Below are 18,803 nucleotides of genomic sequence, written 5' to 3' on the forward strand. Positions count from 1 at the left end.
AAGAAGAGGAGAGGAGGAGCTAGTTAGGTCCTTCACAGAGCAAAGAATTTTTTTTTTTTTTTTTTCATCGAGAGCTATATTTTATACCTATGATAATTTTAAGATTTACATGACATTTTACAATAACTTTTCAATGTTTTAGTAGCAAAATTTGAGTTTCTACTGGATAATAGACCTGAATTGCAACCGATTGAAAGACAATGTGGAACCAAATTTGGAAAATGGTCCACCCAAATTAAAAGGGAAATAACCTATTCCCATTCCTCACTGCAAGGCTACCTTTGTTGGAAGCTATCAATTCCATGTTAGAACGCCAACTATCAGGGATGACGTTGATCTTTCCGACCTCAGCTTCCAGCCAGAAGTATTCATGAAAGGACGGTGGCGATTGGATGCTCATTAGGTAAAAATTCATAAATTCCACGGTATGATGTATTGGTGTAACGGTCGATTGCTCCAACGGTCATTTTATGTTCGAATTTGAACCGCTTTAGTTCCAAACAAGAGAGAACGGAGAAAAGAAACTCTCACGGCCCCCTAACCCCACCTCTCCATTCCAAGATTTCAGATATCTGTGAAAAGTTTTCAGCTCAGAATATCCGATGGAAGAGAACCAGCAGGGCCTTTCCGCCCCTACACGGAAACCCTAACCCTAAATTCCGGTTTCTTGAGCCCGTCTTTCTGGATGAAAGATTCAGAGAAGGTGTCTTCTCCCGTAGTTGAAGCGGATCCGGCGATGGGGGTCTCCGACGAGGATTCCTTTGATTCGATGATCTTGGTTTCTGGGTCGAGGCTAGTTCAGTCCGGCCTCAAGGAGACGGATTGCCGAGGTTAGTTTCTTGTTCCTCTTTCTTTTGCTTTGCATTTTAATTGAATTAAATATTATGAAAGCACTCTCAGATCTTGGAGTGTTGATAGCTTCTTCCTTGCAGATTGTTTATTTCTTGTTCATCAATTAATGGGTTTTTATGGCTATCTGATTGTTTTTTTTTTCCTAGCGGAAATTATGGTGGGCTTTATTTTTTTTTCCAAGCAGTATAAAGGATTATATTTGCAAAAAATAGTGTTTTATGATTCTTGGATTAATTTGGTTTCCGGTTGCTTCATGTCATCTGATCCGGAGATGTTTTGTATTTAGAATCGGTAAGTTTCAGGGCTGAAATTTTGGATCCAGAGCTTCAATATTTTCTCTTTCCTTGAAATTTTTCGGGTATAACAGTTGAACTTGTCTGACGAGTACATCTTCAGCTCTTGTGTACTCTTATTAATAATTCTTTTGTTATTTTGCATTAATTAATTCGAATCGAGCCCATGATCTTCAAGAAATGGTGCTTATTAGAGCTGGTGTTCGAGATACTTGACCTGATTTTGGTTTTTTTCTTTAAATTTCACGTTCATTCGTCATCCAAACTGGTTTAAATCCAATTTAATTGAGTCCTTACCAAGATTTGGTTGTGTGTGTTTGTATCAGAAACGTAAAGTTCGATGCCTTGTTTGCCATCCTACTTTTCTTAGTATTCTTCATCTGAACATCTGGAGGTTGAACTCATATTCTCTTTTGTCTAAGATAGATGCTGGTTGTAACACTTCTGGTTAATATTTTTGTTGACGCAGATGATTTTGTCATGTTTGTGAATGCTGGTGGTCCTGCAATACAAGGACGAGATTCCCGCATAAATTTTGAGGGTGACTCTTATTTTCAAGGAGGAGATGTAATAGAAACCAATGAGGCAATAGTTGAAGGTGGTGATTACCCATTAATGTATCAGTCCGCACGCTATGGAAATTTCTGCTACAAGTTTGATGGTCTTGCACCTGGAGAATACTTTGTAGATCTGCACTTTGCAGAAATAGTTAACACATATGGGCCTAAAGGAATTAGGGTGTTTGATGTTTCCGTGCAAGAAGAGAAGGCAGGGAGACAAACTTTTTGTTAATTGATCTTTTTTTTCCCCTTTGGGATTTAGATAACCATATGTGTAGATTTCTGAGACATTCCTTTCTGTGTGAGCATTGCAGATACTGTCTGAACTCGATATATATGCTGTCGTTGGAGCTAATAAGCCTTTGCAGCTAATTGATGTCAGAGTCCTCGTGTTGGATAATGGAGTTATTGTTATAAGATTCGAAGGAATTAGTGGGACTCCGACTGTTTGTGGGATTTGCATTAGAAAAGCACCCAGATTGTCAGGTAGAATTGTGCTGATATCATCTAATTGCATGAGTACTTTGTGATTAGACTGGATTTAGCTTTGAGTTTCTTTGAAACTTTGTGCAGCACCTTTGGTGAAAGCTGAGCATCTGATTTGTAACAAATGTGCTACTGAGATTGAAGTTTCTCCGACTCAGGTCAGTGCTTGAAGTTCAGACTAGAATTTTGAAATTTTGCATCTAGTATAGTTTGCTGCGTGGACTTATTTTGCTTCATTTTCCATGCTGCAGACCAGAGCTCGAGGTAAATTTATTGCCAAGTATGAGAAGAAAATACAAGAGCTGACTAGTCAATGCAAATTGAAATCTGACGAATGCTATGAAGCTTGGATGTCTCTAACAGCTACAAATGAACAGCTAGAAAGGCTTAAAATGGAGCTTGACAATAAGCTCTTCCAAACAGAAACTCTGGGTAAGCAACTTGATCTGACCAGAAGGGTATCCTTTTATGTCTGGTTCCACTTAATATCTTTATATGTTCATTCTTTTGCTCATAGAACAAGCTGTTCAAAAACAAACGGACAAATTGAAAGATGTTTCTGAAAGGTACGAACATGATAAGAAGTCATGGTTTGCTGCTATCTCTAATTTGGAAGAAAAAATTAAGGTAATGTTGCACTATATCTTGTAAACATGCCTGAAGCTTGGACGGTCGAATATGGTTTTAAGTTATAGAGGGAATTTGGTCATTTATCAACCTTTATTTATCATTATTTTGATCTTTCAGGCAATAAAACAAGAGCAATCCCAACTTTCTCTTGATGCACATGAATGTGCCAACTCAATTCCTGACTTGAATAAGATGATCATTGCTGTTCAGACCTTAGGTATCTCCAAATTCAGTACATGCAATAAAAGACTTAAAATCCTTACCATGAACAATTAATAGCTTTATGCTTGCAGTTACACAGTGTGAAGATCTTAAAATAAAGTACAGTGAAGAGATAGCCAAGAGAAAGAAATTATATAATCAAGTTCAAGATGCAAAAGGTAGCTCTCTCTCTCTCTCTCTTTCTCTCTCTCTCTCTCTCTATATATATATATATATATTCTCTCTCTCTCTCTCTATATATATATATATATATCTCTAAATGTGTACTCTGAGCACTTGACTACAGAAGTTTAAGCTGAGCTTTATGGCATTACTATTCCAGGGAACATCAGAGTGTATTGTAGGTGTCGTCCTTTAACTAAGGGGGAGGTTTCATCTGGTTGCACAACCATAGTGGACTTTGATGCAGCAAAGGAGGGTGATATTGGGATCATGACTAGTGGATCTACCAAAAAGACATTTAAATTTGACAGAGTTTATACACCAAAGAATGGTCAAGGTAACTATTTGTCAATTCATACAAAATCTTAATAGTGCATCTTGGCCTGCTCGCAACCTTCTGTCTTGATATGAACATTTATGAAAGGATGACCAAGGTCCACTACATTATCGATCGATTCTGCAATCCTAGCCAATCTAAAACAAGGATGAGCTCATACTTTGAATTGATTAGCTTGAAAGATGTACAGGCATATAGAATCAATTCTCAAATGGTCTTTAACTTTCACAGAGTTTGAGCACCAAAAGATGGTCAAAGTAACTCTTTTCAATGAACACCAATTCTTATAGTGCACGTCAGGGTCATCGCAATCTTTGGTGATCATAAGTATATGCTAAAGGATGGCCAAGGTAGAGTATCGCTTGATGTATAAAATGATGTTTAATAAATTAGTAATCCTGGACAACCAAACATAAAATTAAACCCATATTATGAATAAATTATGTTGAAAAATCACTATTTAAGTTAGAGATTCCCAAAAATGTTTGAAAAGAACTTTCTAACCAGAGGATAGTGTCTGTTATAACACAGCATGTATTGCTTTTAGAGGATATTCATAATCAAATGTAGTAGATGTTCATTAGTAAAACCAATCTATTATCCTGATGTTATCTTGTTGATGCTTTAATTATATGCACTCATACTCAGATGAAAAAATGACTAGATTTTTTCAATAATCCCTTTACGTTACCACTGTATTGATTTGCAGTCACGTACACAAGGACTCATAACTGAGAATTTTATCATCCCACAAGCTCTGTACTATCCTATTATCTGATCAATTAAAGATCATTTATTTAGTGCAAACTATGTAAACTATCTTTCCTTTCTGCACTTGTATCAGAACAAAAAAAAAAAAGGATCCTATTACATGCGACTCTATTCACATTATATTCGACTAATTCCTTCTTATCATCATTCATGAGCAGCTGATGTTTATGCGGATGCATCACCATTGGTTACATCAGTCTTGGATGGCTACAATGTGTGCATATTTGCATATGGGCAGACTGGAACGGGAAAGACATTTACAATGGAGGGTACTGAGCAGAACAGAGGAGTGAATTATAGAACTTTGGAAGAGTTATTTGAAATTGCTGCAGCAAGGAAGGAGACATTTACCTACAAAATATCAGTCAGTGTTCTTGAGGTGTACAATGAGCAGATCAGAGACTTGCTGGCAACATCCCAATCAACAAAGAAGTATAATCCATTCCCTGCCATTTCCTTTTGTTCAAGAAGAGAATATTTGTTTCTTGTATTGATGAAGGAGTTTTGCTTGGTTATTCTTTCTATCAGGCTGGAGGTAAGACAGGCAGCTGAAGGATTTCATCATGTGCCAGGAATAGTGGAGGCCCAAGTAGAGAACATAAAGGAAGTTTGGGATGTATTGCAAGCTGGAAGTAATGCCAGAGCTGTTGGATCAAACAATGTAAATGAGCATAGTAGTCGATCCCACTGGTATGTGGCCAGGCCCTTTTTTTTTTTTTTTCGTTATTGTTTGGATGCATTTGGATGATCATATATTTATACAATCTCATCCTTCATGTCTTCAGCATGCTTTGTGTAACGGTGAAAGCAAAAAATCTAATGAATGGGGAGTCCACAAAAAGCAAGCTTTGGCTCATAGATTTGGCAGGAAGTGAGAGGCTTGCGAAAACAGATGTGCAGGGCGAGAGGCTTAAGGAAGCTCAGAACATTAATAGATCACTTTCAGCTCTTGGAGATGTCATGTCTGCTCTTGCAGCCAAAAGCAGCCACATCCCATACAGGTTTGAAACTCTGCTACATGATAATATGTAGATGGGAATTTTGCAAGGAAACACTATGTTCATTTTATACAAAAATGGGTTTTTTCGGCAGAAATGGTCCATTTTGGACTTTAATAGACCATTATATTCCCCTGCCCATTGACTGTTGTGAAGTATATTTTTACATGTGTACACTACATTCATTCATCTGATGGTGGTAGGGGCATGATGTCCAACAAAGGTTAAACCTGACTTATGTGAAATCCCATGTAGATAACTTTGATATTTTTGCTTTCACACATAACAAAATTTATATTTCTTTCAGGAATTCCAAGCTGACTCATTTGCTGCAAGATTCATTAGGTATGTTGCTAATTCTTATAAGCATGCAGTTTATTTTCAGATTTCTTCCTTGTTATTAAATTCTATTGTTTGTTTTTGCATTGGATTCTTTACCTAACTTATTTCCCTTTTCTGTAATGCAGGAGGTGACTCGAAAGCTTTAATGTTTGTGCAGATCAGCCCCTCTGATAATGACTTGGGTGAAACTCTGAGTTCATTGAACTTTGCGAGTCGAGTCAGAAATATAGAGTTGGGTCCTGCAAGGAAGCAGGTTGACACAGGCGAGCTTCAAAAGATTAAACAGATGGTGAGTGTGGAGGAAACTTACTATCTGGCTTAAGATATATGTGTGTGTGTGTGTGTGTGTGTGTGTGTCTGTATATGCATTAATTTTCCCAGCTGAATAAATTTTATTTTCTTGCTTCCATAATTTATCTTGAAGCTTGATAAAGTAAGACAAGAATCCAGAAGTAAGGACGAGTCCTTGCGGAAGATAGAAGAAAGTTGCCAAAACTTAGAGAATAAAATCAGAGGAAAAGAACAGCTCTGCAGAAATTTGCAGGAAAAGGTATTTCATATTGTTTATGAAAATCACTTTATTATTTATTCACTGCTCTTAGTAAATCTACAATTTCTGTATCCTATTTTCTTCAAGAACAAAGAACTTGAAGGCCAACTTGACTCAAAGATGGAGTTACAAAGCTTATCAGAAAAACAATATGGGCAACTTTCAGAAAAATTAAAGGTGAAGGAAGAAGCATGTATCTCCCTTCAGCAAAAGGTATAGCTTGAGCACATAAGGTGGTCACGTTTTTCCAACTAAAATATGCAATTTCAATAAACATATTCAAATATATTATTCTTTATTTCAGGTAAAAGAGTTGGAATACAAACTGAAAGATCAACAATACTCCGAGTCTATGATTCTTCAACAAAAGGTTTCAAGACAAAAATTGTTCCATGCATTACCTCTGAAGGAAAATAGAAGTAATAATTAGCTCAAATGCTCTTTTGTTAAATGTTTCAAACAGGTTAAAGAGCTGGAATGCGAGCTTAAAGAACAACTATATTCTGAATCAGTAGCTGTAGAAAAGGTACTACTCAACAAGCTCACATATGGTCCATTTTTTCTGGTACCAAATTAGCTATGGCTGATATTTTTAACATGTTATGCAGGTTAAGGAACTAGAGTACAAGCTAAAAGAGAGACTGCAATCAGAGATGATACTTGAACAAAAGGTACTTGGGGGTTTGCAACAGGAAGTGATCTATTCTTTTTTATAGTAATAAAAGAATAGAAGTGGTGGCAACTGATTTGTTCACCTCAATTCACAGGTCAAGGATCTTGAAAACAAGCTAAGAGAAGAGAGATCTCAGTCAAACTCCATGTTACTGTTGAACTCTGCTGATGCTTTACGAATTGCAACACCAACTGAGGGAAGAACATTTTCAAGGGATGAATCCATGAGTGAAACGGACCCTCAGATTCTAAGGAGCTCAAACTCTATTAACAAGCCAAGTCAGGGTTCTATTTTGCAACGAGGGGCTGAGTGTCTTCACGAGATGAAACGGAAAAGAGAACTCAGAAATGCAATGGTTGGGGAACTTGAGAACAACAATGCAGGACCAACAACCCTTGTAGGTAAAAGGATACGACCAAGTGAATTGGGCAAGGTTGGGAAAATAGATCCAGCAAAGGCATTTGGAAGGCTCAGTAGGACGACAAAGGTGGCTGCTACTCAAAAGGTGTTTACTCATAGCAGAAATAACAAGGAGCAGCAGTCCGGTGTAATGAGGGAGAAAGACAGGATAAAAGTTTGGACCAGTTAGTTATGGAGGAGTTAGATAACATGTATGCCTCCTCTTCCATAGCACTTCACTAATTGGTGAAGTTTAAATTTGAGATTTAAATTGTTTGGACTTGTGTTGTATATTGGAAGTATCACTACCAAAAATACTGAGATAAATTTCTTTTTTAAAAAGACAAACCTGTCCATGCTAAAAGCTTGGTATAATATAAATTTGAGATGCATTTTGACAATGACTGCATGGCAAAAGGAAATATCTGCAAAACTCTAATGTCTGCTTCTATGCTTCTAATTGTGGTTCTCATCAACCTTACAAATTCATGTGCTTTCAGAATGACTTTAAGCTCTCAGGAACAGAAGTTAAATAAAAGAATGCAACCGCCTTAAGTTGTGTGAGTTACATAAATGCATCTGTCTTTAAATATGCATCAGTAAGGTGGTCTTTAAAATTCAGAGGTTTTGATGGTCTTGTCATTTGTAAATATGTTTCTATCATGGTTCCGTTCATGAGTTGCAAGATCAAGCAGACTGTTAAAACTATAGCAATTAACACAGATATCTATATACTACTAATTACTGCAAAAGAATTCATATTCTTATTCATTTGGAAAAGAAACTTAGATATTCTATGCCTGACGATTTGCAGATTTACACTGTTATTTTGATATTGTTCTTAGCTTTGTTACTGATGGTATTGTAGATAATAGATACATGCATGATCACCTCTCATAAGCTTAAATATTTTAATTTTTATGCCCTTCATATGGGTGCATATATCAGCCATGCAATCTTCCGATGCATGCCTTATTTTTTGCCCCATCCAACTCCGGAAAACATATTGTTGCTAGTCACATCTTTCATATCTAGTTGTCATCAGCAGTGTTATTCAGCCCGACTTTATACCACCATCTAAATTTTTTGGGAGTTTGATTTTTTTATATTTAAGCTTTGCGACTAAAATGTAATCTTCATTTTTTGAAGTAAAAAATGGTGCAGTTAAAATCTATCATCAATTGCTGTGGCCTTGTTGCTTCCTTCCACAAGCAGAACCAAAATGATGTTTTCAGGTTCCAACAGATCTCCCAACCAACAATCTTTATGAAGGATCCCATATTGGCTAGATTGAAGATATACGATGAGAGTAAACACTCTAAACCTGCAGAGCCTTGCGCTTGTGGAACCATTCAACGTTTTAGATAAATTAGCCAAAAGTTAAGTTGTTGAGTAGCCATGAATGCAATGGTACATCCCTCTCCAGCTGTCTGATACCGAAATAAAAGGATAGTTTTGCTCTTTGCATTTATCTTTGACAATTATTTTACGAGGGGGTTTTCTGAAATTTTGAGATTTAAGCTTTAAAGATGGTTAGTAAGCATTATGGTTTTGTGTGAATCACCTCCAAGAAATACTTAGAGTCGATAAGCAACATCATGGGATTTATCTTTTCTTTTTGACAAATTTGTAAGAGAAGAATAACCCAACAAAATTCTAATTCCAGGGTTACCGTATTATATATCTACAATAGAAGTTCCTAAATTAGATAAACAATAAAATCATTATAGAAGTTTCAAAAAAATTGTGCTTGCATAGGAAAAACAAATATAAAAGGATTTTGGCATATATATCCCTACTAATATAGCTTATTGGGTATGTACCTACAAAATTTTCTTTTTGTAAGGTGCCCTTTCCATTATATTTTTGGCTAATAGTGTTAATAAATAATCATTTTAAATAAAAAAGACACTATAATCCTTTTGCATTAATATCCTTGAAAATTTTAACATTCATTTTATAATTTAAAGAGCACTTGCCTGATTTTTTAGGTGGTTCTAATACAAAAGGGTAATAAGATTATTGCATACTTAAAAATAATTATTTATTGATATCATCAACCAAAAATCCAACAGAAGTGTGATCCTTAGATAAAAAGCAAGGTTCTAGGGGTGGGTGTGTGTGTGTGTATCGAAGAGTAAATGTGCAATAAGCTATGTTTGCCATACAAGAAGCTCAATATAGAATATATGGCAGCAATTCAAGGCTGTAAATATTCAACTTCATCTTAAGTAGCTTAGATAGCTTGATGGCTTCATTATTCACTCATGCTACTAGTATTTGAAGAAAAGATTTGAAGCGTTATATGCATAAAGAGAACATAAAGAATTATCAGGTGCCGCAAAACTAAATGACCCGACTTGAATCCATGGAGAACACAACTTGCTTATTATTATTACATGCCTAATTTGCCGTGGATCTTCTCTATCTTGAATTTTTGCCTCATTGTCTCTTCATGTCTCGGTCCTTTGCTTATATCTATTATTTATAACGGAGGGGGGTGGACAATCTCAAGGCACTGTCTCTCAATACATGGAAATGGGGTTGGGGACGACTAGGCTGGTCGGGGAGTTCGGAGGGCAACTTTAAGAGGAATGCCGGACCAATCCGGGGGAGGCCAGCCATTGGTTTATGCCCCGGGTTTGGATCGGAGGGAAGAGATCCCTTGGAGAACAATTTCACAAGGCTATGCCCATTGGATGAGGGAGAGGGAAGGAACAGGCCATGTGGGTGGGGCCCAGCCCATAGGCCGTGTGATTGGACAAGCCATCTGCCATCTGTGAGGTGGCACGTGGTGTGTTGGTTCTTTTTTTGGGTTTTTGGAAACTGAAACTTTATCGAGCGGTGGTAAAACAGCACAAAGCAACGTGCGATAGATACAAAGCATAAGAGGGTATCATAGTGACGACAAAAAAGGTGAGAACACCTAACAAAACATCAGCAAAGTATGACAACAGACCGCATAAATGCAAAACTAGAAGGAAAGGACCCAGACAGTGGAATTTACAGCGAAATACATTATAAGTAGACAATATAACGCAACACCGTGTGTTGGTTTCTTGGGGATTGCCTAATGATTGATGCATAGTTATTAATTACTAACTTTATCCATATTCTCCTGCGAATTTTAAAATCCTTTTCTTAAATGATATAAGTGCTTACCATTCTGTCTGAGTCTTATATAATAAAAAAAATATTTGCAAGATTTTTTTTTTTTTTGGTAAGATACAAGATTTCTTTATTATTGAACAGATTGAGGGTGGTCAATCAGTTAGAGTAACTCATATCTAACTTGAAAATGCTTAATTGATAAATGAGATACATCTTAGATCTTTGTTCGAGCTGTACCAGAATAGGGTTAATGAATAGAAAGGGCTGGTGGTTAATTAGTTTTGAAGTGTACACACCATTTGACAAGCAAGTTTGTTTGTTTTTTGTTTTTTATTTTTTATTTTTGGCTCGAACTAAATAGAAGCTTTTGTAGGTGCATATGACTTGACTTCTATGATAGAGTGAAGATTGGCATGACGGTCATTGTTAGTGTTGGAGTAAATCGATCGACCTCCAATAAATCGATCGATCTCCGGCACACATCGACCGACGTCCGACTATAACCCACCAAACCAACAGACGATCCTGGAAACGATTACCGACTATATATCGGCTCAGCAGACCGACGCTACTCTCGACCGACCAACCGAATATCCCTCACTGAATCAAGATTGATAGGCGGCTGATATTTAAACTCTACATACAATAAGCTACTTCGGCCGTCGATATTTCAGAATTACTAACCGACAACCGACTCCCGACAAACAGTCGGCCGACTCATTCAAATATATCATAACCATCACGAATGATTACTCCACTGATATCGTGGTGTAATCCATAGAGATTAATAATCCACTACGAGATTACCGCCTCGTGATTCTATGTCGCTAAATGCGGGATCATATCCGGCAGTTACGACGATCTATTCTATAAAAAGGGAGTAAGGCAATAAATTTCAATAAGCTAATCTTGATATGCTAAGCTCTATCTCCATTCTCATTCGACTGTTGTCCAGTTTCCTTCTCTGACTTAAGCATCGGAGGGTCTCCGTCGGAGACAACTCCGGTCAGTGCAGACTTCATTTTGCAGGTGCTCGTTTCTGACGAACAGACGACGAGGAGATTAGCAATAACTGATTGGCGCACCAGATAGAGAGAAACAGCGACAAGAAGAAAACTCACAATAACGAGAATCAGAGCGCAACGATCAATGGCGACCGGCTCGGCGAGACACTCTTCCAGTCGGGAAGAGGCCCCTCCCCTGCCTCTGGTAGCAGAGCTCAGTTCTCCACGCCTCGTGGTTATCATAGACGCTCAGATTGCTGCAATCGTGCAACAAATGAACATCCTCACGGAGGCAGTCAAAAGCCTCCAATAATAGCAAACCCAGCCACCACAACCGCCGACGGAGCAACCGGCGGTGCATTCAGTGCCTTCCAAGCATAGCCACCGTCATTCGTGACGATCTCCGTCTCCTCCACCAGAGAGATGATCTCGGCTCTCTCAATGGGATGAGCAGCGGCACTCACACCAATCTCGACACGCCACCCACCATTCACGACGTCCCTCTCCTTTCTAGTTAGATCGAGCAAGGAAGGAGAAGCGACCACGAACACCGTCTGTCTCTAATTCGTTGGGAGGATCAACCCCCAGAGTTTTTCACCACCGACGGCTTAAAGACTACGAACGTAAGTTCGAGAAAATCGACCGTCGACTCGTCCGGTTCCAAATAGATGATCAGAAATTATCAAACGACTTCGATTTCCATACCGCCCAGCCTCTCTCCCGACTTATTTTGAATGAACCGATCCTGACTCGATTCAAGATGCCGCATGTGGAGTCCTATGATGGTTCCACTGATCCAATCGATCACCTCAAGAGCTACAAGGCTCTCATGACAATCCAGGAAGCAACTGACGTCCTCTTGTGCATCGGCTTTCCTACCACACTTCGAAAAGCTGCTCGGGCCTGATATTCTGGGCTTTGGTCGGAAAGTGTCCACTCCTTCGAGCAGCTGAAATATTCCTTCGTGGCCTATTTCAGCATTAGCCAAAGGCCGCCATGAACCTCAAAAAGTCTCTTTTCGATCAAACAAGGAGAGACCGAAATACTCCAAGATTTCATGGTCCGATTCAACGCAGCCATGCTTAAGGTCAGGGACCTCAACGAAGACATGGCCATATCGACCATGAAAAGAGATTTAAGGAGATCCCGATTCACATACTCACTGAATAAAACCCTCCCTCGGATGTATACTGAACTCTTAGAATATGCGTATAAATACATGCGCGCAGACAAAGGAGCTTCTGACCGGTGTCAGGCAGAAAATAAAGGTCAAAAGAAAAAACAGAAGAAGAATGGGACTTCGACCGAAACAAATAGGCCCCCATCCAACAAGCAAGCCTCATCCCGACGATGGAGTCCAAGGCCGACACATAACAGGTATAATTCCTATATCTCTCTCTCTACTCCTCGTGCACAGATCCTCATGGAGATCGAAGGGACGAAATATCTACGACACCCTCCACCAATGAAAGCGAGGAACCGTGATCAAAGGAAGTATTGTCAGTTCCACCGAGACCACGGCTACGACACCGAACAATGCATCCAACTCAAGAATAAAATAGAAGCCCTAATACGACGTGGCTACCACGAGAAATATAGGAGGGAGCCGCCGACTCAACCCCTTCTCAATCGACGATCCCAAACGACTGAGGAAGCTGTGAATAACCAACCGATCATAGGAGTCATCAACATGATCACCAGACGGCTGGACCGGAGGGCAACTTCCGACGAGGAGTCAATGAAGCGATCAAGACTCCATGATGTAATAATCTTCTCGAAGGAAGATGCTCGAAGAATTCAAACTTTCCATGATGACGCTGTTGTTGTTTTAACAACAATAGCGAATTACGATGTAAAAAGGCTACTTATTGATAATGGGAGCTCAACTGACGTTCTGTTTTACTCGATTTTCTCTCGAATGAAATTATCGATTGATCGACTCAGAAAAATCTTGACACTATTAGTCAACTTCACTGGAGATGCAGTCACAGTAGAAGGAGAAATCACCCTCCCCGTAATCGCTGGGATTGAACCACAACAAAGCACCATCTTCATAACCTTTATGGTCGTCCGAGTACCCTCGGCCTACAACGCCATACTCGAAAGATCTGGATTAAATATCCTGAGAGCGATAGTCTCGACATACCACCTGTTGGTCTGATTCCTGACCAAAAGCGGCGTCAGAGAAATACGCAGAGATTAACAACTCGCCCGACGCTGTTTCACGATCTCCGCCCCGAACAATAAACCTGAGGACTTCCTGTCGGCTGATAAATTAGACCAAAGGAAGAACTAAGAAAGGAGTGAGCCAGCCAAACAATTGGCTTCCATCCCGATAACAGAAAATCTCGAGCAAACAATCCGAATCGGGTCACAATTGTTCGATTCGGAGCAACAACAACTAATCAAGTTGCTCAAAGCCAATGCCGACATCTTTGCTTGGTCGGCCATGGACATGCCTGGTATTCCTTCAAAAATAATGATCCATCGGCTCAACATCAGTCCAAACGTCAAATTGGTGAGATAGAAAAAGCGATCCTTTGCTCCAAAAAGATAAAAAGCCATCGACGAAGAAGTCGACAAACTACTCACAACAGGATTCATCAGAGAAGCCATATATCCAGACTGGCATGCCAACATAGTCATGGTGAAAAAGACCAACAAAAAATGGAGGATCTGCATCGACTACATTGACCTGAATCGAGCCTGTCCGAAAGACAGCTTTTCACTACCGAAGATCGATCAACTGGTAGATGCAACATCGGGTCATCGACTACTGAGCTTCATGGATACCTTTGCTGGATATAATCAAATTTGCATGGCACCAGAGGACGAGGAACACACGACTTTTGTGACTGACAAAGGCTTATACTGCCATAAAATAATATCTTTCGGTCTAAAAAATACCGGAGCCATCTATCAATGACTCGTCAACAAAATCTTCAAAGCACAGATCGGACGAAATATGAAAGTGTACGTGGACGACATGCTGGTGAAAAGCACCCAGACTTCAAACCATATTCGAGATTTGAAAGAAACTTTCAACATGCTCCGACGACACCAAATGAGGTTAAATCCGACCAAATATGCATTCGAAGTGACCTCGAAGAAATTTTTTGGATTTCTTATTTTGCAATGAGAGATCGAAGCCAATCTCAAAAAAATAAAAGCTATCATCGACATGAAGTATCCAAATATGAAGGAGGTACAATAACTGAATGGCAGAATCGTCGCACTCAATCGATTTATCTCTAGGTCGGTTGAAAGATGTCTGGCCATCTTCAAGATTTTGAGGCAAACGAAGGACTTCTCCTGGTCAAATGAATGCCGATAAGCCTTCGAAGACTTAAAGAAGTACCTGGCTTCTCCATCTTTACTCATAAAATCAAAGGTCGGAGAAATACTATATCTCTACTTGACGACATCGACAGAGGCGGTTTGCTCGGTACTCATTCGAAAAGATAAAAATCAAATTCACCGATCCATCTACTACACCAGCAAAGTGCTCCACAATGTCGAAGTCCGATATTCAAGAGTGGAGAAAATGATCTATGTCCTAATCATATCGATGCAATGGCTTCGCCCTTACTTCCAGGCACACTCTAATGCGGTCCATACCGATCAACCATTAAAAGCGATCCTGCACTGTCCTGATACATTGGGACGAATGGCGAAGTGGACGGTGAAACTAGGAGAATTCGACATACAATATTGACCACAGTCGTCCATGAAGGCACAAGTTCTAGCTGACTTCATTGCAAAATGCACAATAGCTGACAACAAGTTGCACAATAGATGCAACCATGAAGGAGGCTGCAACCCCCGAGCCCGACCTAAGATTGACCTGGGTGTTGCATATCGACGGGACATCGAATGCTCAAGGCAGTAGAGCTGGCCTCATTCTCACCAACTCAGAAGGGATAGTCACCGAGTACGTCCTTCGGTTCGACTTCAAAGTTCAAATAACCAAGCCGAATATGAAGCTCTCTTAGTCAATTTGAAAATAGCTAAGGAGCTCGAGATTGACAGTCTGAAAGTCTTCATCGACTCTTAACTGATCGTAAGATAAGTCAAAGATGAATTCGAAGCTCGAGATCCGATCATAGCAATATACCTTCAAAAGATGAAAGACCTCATGATGAATTTAAGATACTTCGAGATCTTCCACATACCCAGGATCAAGAATGCTCGAGCCGACGTACTTTCTAGATTGGCAACGACTGCTTACAGTTCGCTGGGCTGAACATTCGTGGAGTGTCTTGAACAATCGAGCATCGATAAAAATAAAAAAGTATTGCAGCTAACAGCCGAACCTAGTTGGATGGATCCGATTATCCGGTATCTGTCCGACAGAGTCCTCCCTGAAGACTCTGCGAAAGCAAAATGAACCCGATGGGCAGCTTCCCAGTATGTGATAATGGATGGTCGTCTCTACAAAAGGTCATTCTCCCTTCTCTTACTGAAGTGCCTAGGACCGACCGATGCCGATTATGCACTTAGAAAAGTATATGAAGGAATTTGTGGAAGCCACTTGGGGGGCAAGTCCCTAACCTATAAGATTTTACGACAAAGTTACTATTGGCCCACCATGAAAAAGGATGTGGCTGACTTGGTCCGGAGGTGCAAACCATGCCAGAAGTATACCAACGTACAGCATCAACTCGCCAGTTGGCTAACGTCCATTGTCGCACCCTGGCCTTTCACTTAGTGGGGAATCGACATACTCAGTTCTTTTCTCCTGACATCTGACCAAAGAAAATTCATAGTGGTCGCAATCGACTATTTCACCAAGTGGGTAAAAATCGAATCCCTGACCCAAATCATCGAATGCAAAATAGAAGATTTTGTCCAGAAATCCATTATCTACAAATTCGGACTGCCACATATCATTATCATCGACAACGGATGATAATTCGATAATCAGAACTTCAGAGAATTCTGTATGAAGTTTCATATTACACATAAGTTTACATCAGTCGGACACCCGCAATCAAACGGAAAGGTTGAGGTGACCAACCGAACAATCTTGCACAGGTTAAAGACCCGACTGAATGAGGCTAAGGGTCTTTAGGTCGAAGAGCTATATCCAGTTTTATGGGCATATCGGATAACTCCCCATATACCGACTGGAGAGTCTCCTTTCAACTTAGCCTATAGGATGGAGGCGATGATCCCACTCGAGATCGGATTACCATCGACAAGAGTTGAGCAATACAATGAACCGGACAACTCCGAGTGTCGGAGAGTCGATTTGGATCTCCTACCAGAACTCCGATGCGAAGCTCAACTTCGCATGGCCATGTACCGATAAAAGATAGCTTGATACTATAACACCAAAGTCAAGCCGAAAGTTTTTCGATCAGGAGACTTAGTTCTGAGAAAAGCAAAAATTTCAAAATCTCTAGATAAAGAAAAGCTATCTCCGAACTGGAAAGGACCCTACAGGATATCAGAGACAAACAGATCAGATATCTATCTATCAAAGACAAACAGATCAGATATCTATCAGCTCGAAACCTTGGAAGGTTCGGCTATTCTTCGAATAAGGAATGCCGACAATCTAAAGTTGTACTATCAGTGATCCTTGTACGCACTTGGAAATATAATTCTGTTCCAGAATGTAAACCAGACTTCTAATGAAATGTCGGTCCTCATTGTGGAGGTCGGATCATCGATGTCACGGCTTGGGGTCTGATTTCCAAAGAAGTCAGAAATCTTCAACCTGACCACCGTCTGCATCTCGATTCTCCTGCAGAACCGACCTATCTACTTCAATGGGAGGCTAGCATCGACCACACAGATTTTCTCCACAAAAGTTGCACCGCCTCTATAGTCAGCTTTTCATTCAAATGACTGGCTAATTTGCCGACTTGGTATCAACTAAGAAAGGCAAAATACTAAAATAACTAAGGACGGATTGGAATTATACTGACATGGCCCCAGTCAATCGAGAGATATTCGACTTGCCACCGTTTATCAGATAATACGACGTATGAACCCGATCAAGGTCCGAGTAATAGATATACGACTTACTATCATTATCCTAACTAAATACGTTGAAAACTACACGACTAGCAAACCTTACAATCTGCGGGATGGTCGAATCTACGTTCGGAGATTACTCCACAAACGGACATCACAGACATTTCAGCAAACAAAAATTCTATATCTTGAAAGAAAATATTTTCATTCATTATCAGAAAAGAAAGTATAAAATTGGACCGAAGTCTGATTACAACTCTCTTTACAAAAAAAAAAAAAAGATACACCGACTAATCTTCGTAGCCGCCTTTCGTTCCGTTGAAGAATCAACGGATCCACTTTGAATCGGCTTCTTTAATAAACTTTACCTTCCAGCTCAAAAATGGTACGAATCGGATCAGACTGCGAAGATGGTTGGCCGATCATACTGCCCGACCAACCACGCCAACAGCCTGACCCACTTCTATATGAAGAATACGATCAACGACTGCACCCTCCTTGCTGAAGTCTGACCGACAATCGGAGCTAGAGACGGGCTTCAGATTTTTGTTCACCGACAAAAATAACTTTGATCATGCAGCTAAGACGGAGACATGGAATACACGGTAACGAGTCGTCGACCCCACCATTGGCATCAGGGGTGAAAAGCTGATGTCGGCTCGAAGCACAATTCTGCTTTCAAAATCGACTTACAATCGGACCACGTGACAGAAAAACCTCCGGGTCCGACAGGGAGCCGTCTGTCGGAATCTCCAACCAACCACCCCCTGCAAGAACCTCCCCCATCAAAACCATTTGGGAGGCTCTGGAAAATAACAAGGAATAGTTTTCACTCAAGAGCGGCTCTCTAACAAAGCTCTCCCATCAGAAAGGATGAAATGAGGGATGAGTACCTGACTGACAGTAGCTTCTTTATATAGGAATGCCTGACGGCCCAAATGAAAGCGGTCAGATCGAGAACACATTGGATGATGACATGTGGCAATATCTGGACCGACTGTGGATTGGACGGTTCGACGCACTTGCCCCAGATTGAACCATGTCATGCCTATCCGCATGAACGTCTCCGACCCAATGGCGCCTAACACATGACGAAAATCTACATGCCAGAATTAAATCCTGCGATGCTGGTTCGCCTTCCCCAATGTAACAGCTGGCGCTGGCTTACCTTTCTGATACGACATCTGACACCAAATCCTCCTACCGATACGATGGCTCGAAAGTAACAAAATGACTGTTCGACTGTACTCCAATGAAGGTAGTGTCAGAGCCGAAATTCGACATGACAGACAACAACTCCTTTCGTCCAAGGCAATTAACCATGTGACGACGCATGCGATGATCCACCATTGGACTTAGGAGTGGGGGGGCAACTGTTGGAGTAAACCGACCGACTTCCATAAATCGATCAATCTTTTGCACACACTGACC

General features: G+C 40.1%; 1 protein-coding gene across 1 annotated transcript; it reads left to right on the forward strand.

Annotated features, from left to right (window-relative positions):
* The first annotated feature begins 395 nt into the window (after positions 1–395).
* Positions 396–7,673, forward strand: LOC105043565 (kinesin-like protein KIN-14R). Its single transcript, XM_010921134.4, is given in 21 exon segments — positions 396–618; positions 621–830; positions 1,615–1,913; positions 2,020–2,191; positions 2,279–2,349; positions 2,443–2,623; positions 2,709–2,818; positions 2,939–3,038; positions 3,115–3,201; positions 3,366–3,542; positions 4,472–4,745; positions 4,842–5,003; positions 5,099–5,314; positions 5,619–5,656; positions 5,779–5,942; positions 6,078–6,203; positions 6,291–6,416; positions 6,508–6,573; positions 6,667–6,729; positions 6,812–6,874; positions 6,971–7,673. Coding segments are annotated over 21 exon segments (3,216 nt in total). The 5' UTR covers positions 396–602; the 3' UTR covers positions 7,466–7,673.
* Positions 7,674–18,803: the final 11,130 nt, after the last annotated feature.

Source organism: Elaeis guineensis, chromosome 4 (assembly GCF_000442705.2).
Source record: "Elaeis guineensis isolate ETL-2024a chromosome 4, EG11, whole genome shotgun sequence".
Lineage (NCBI taxonomy): Eukaryota > Viridiplantae > Streptophyta > Magnoliopsida > Arecales > Arecaceae > Elaeis > Elaeis guineensis.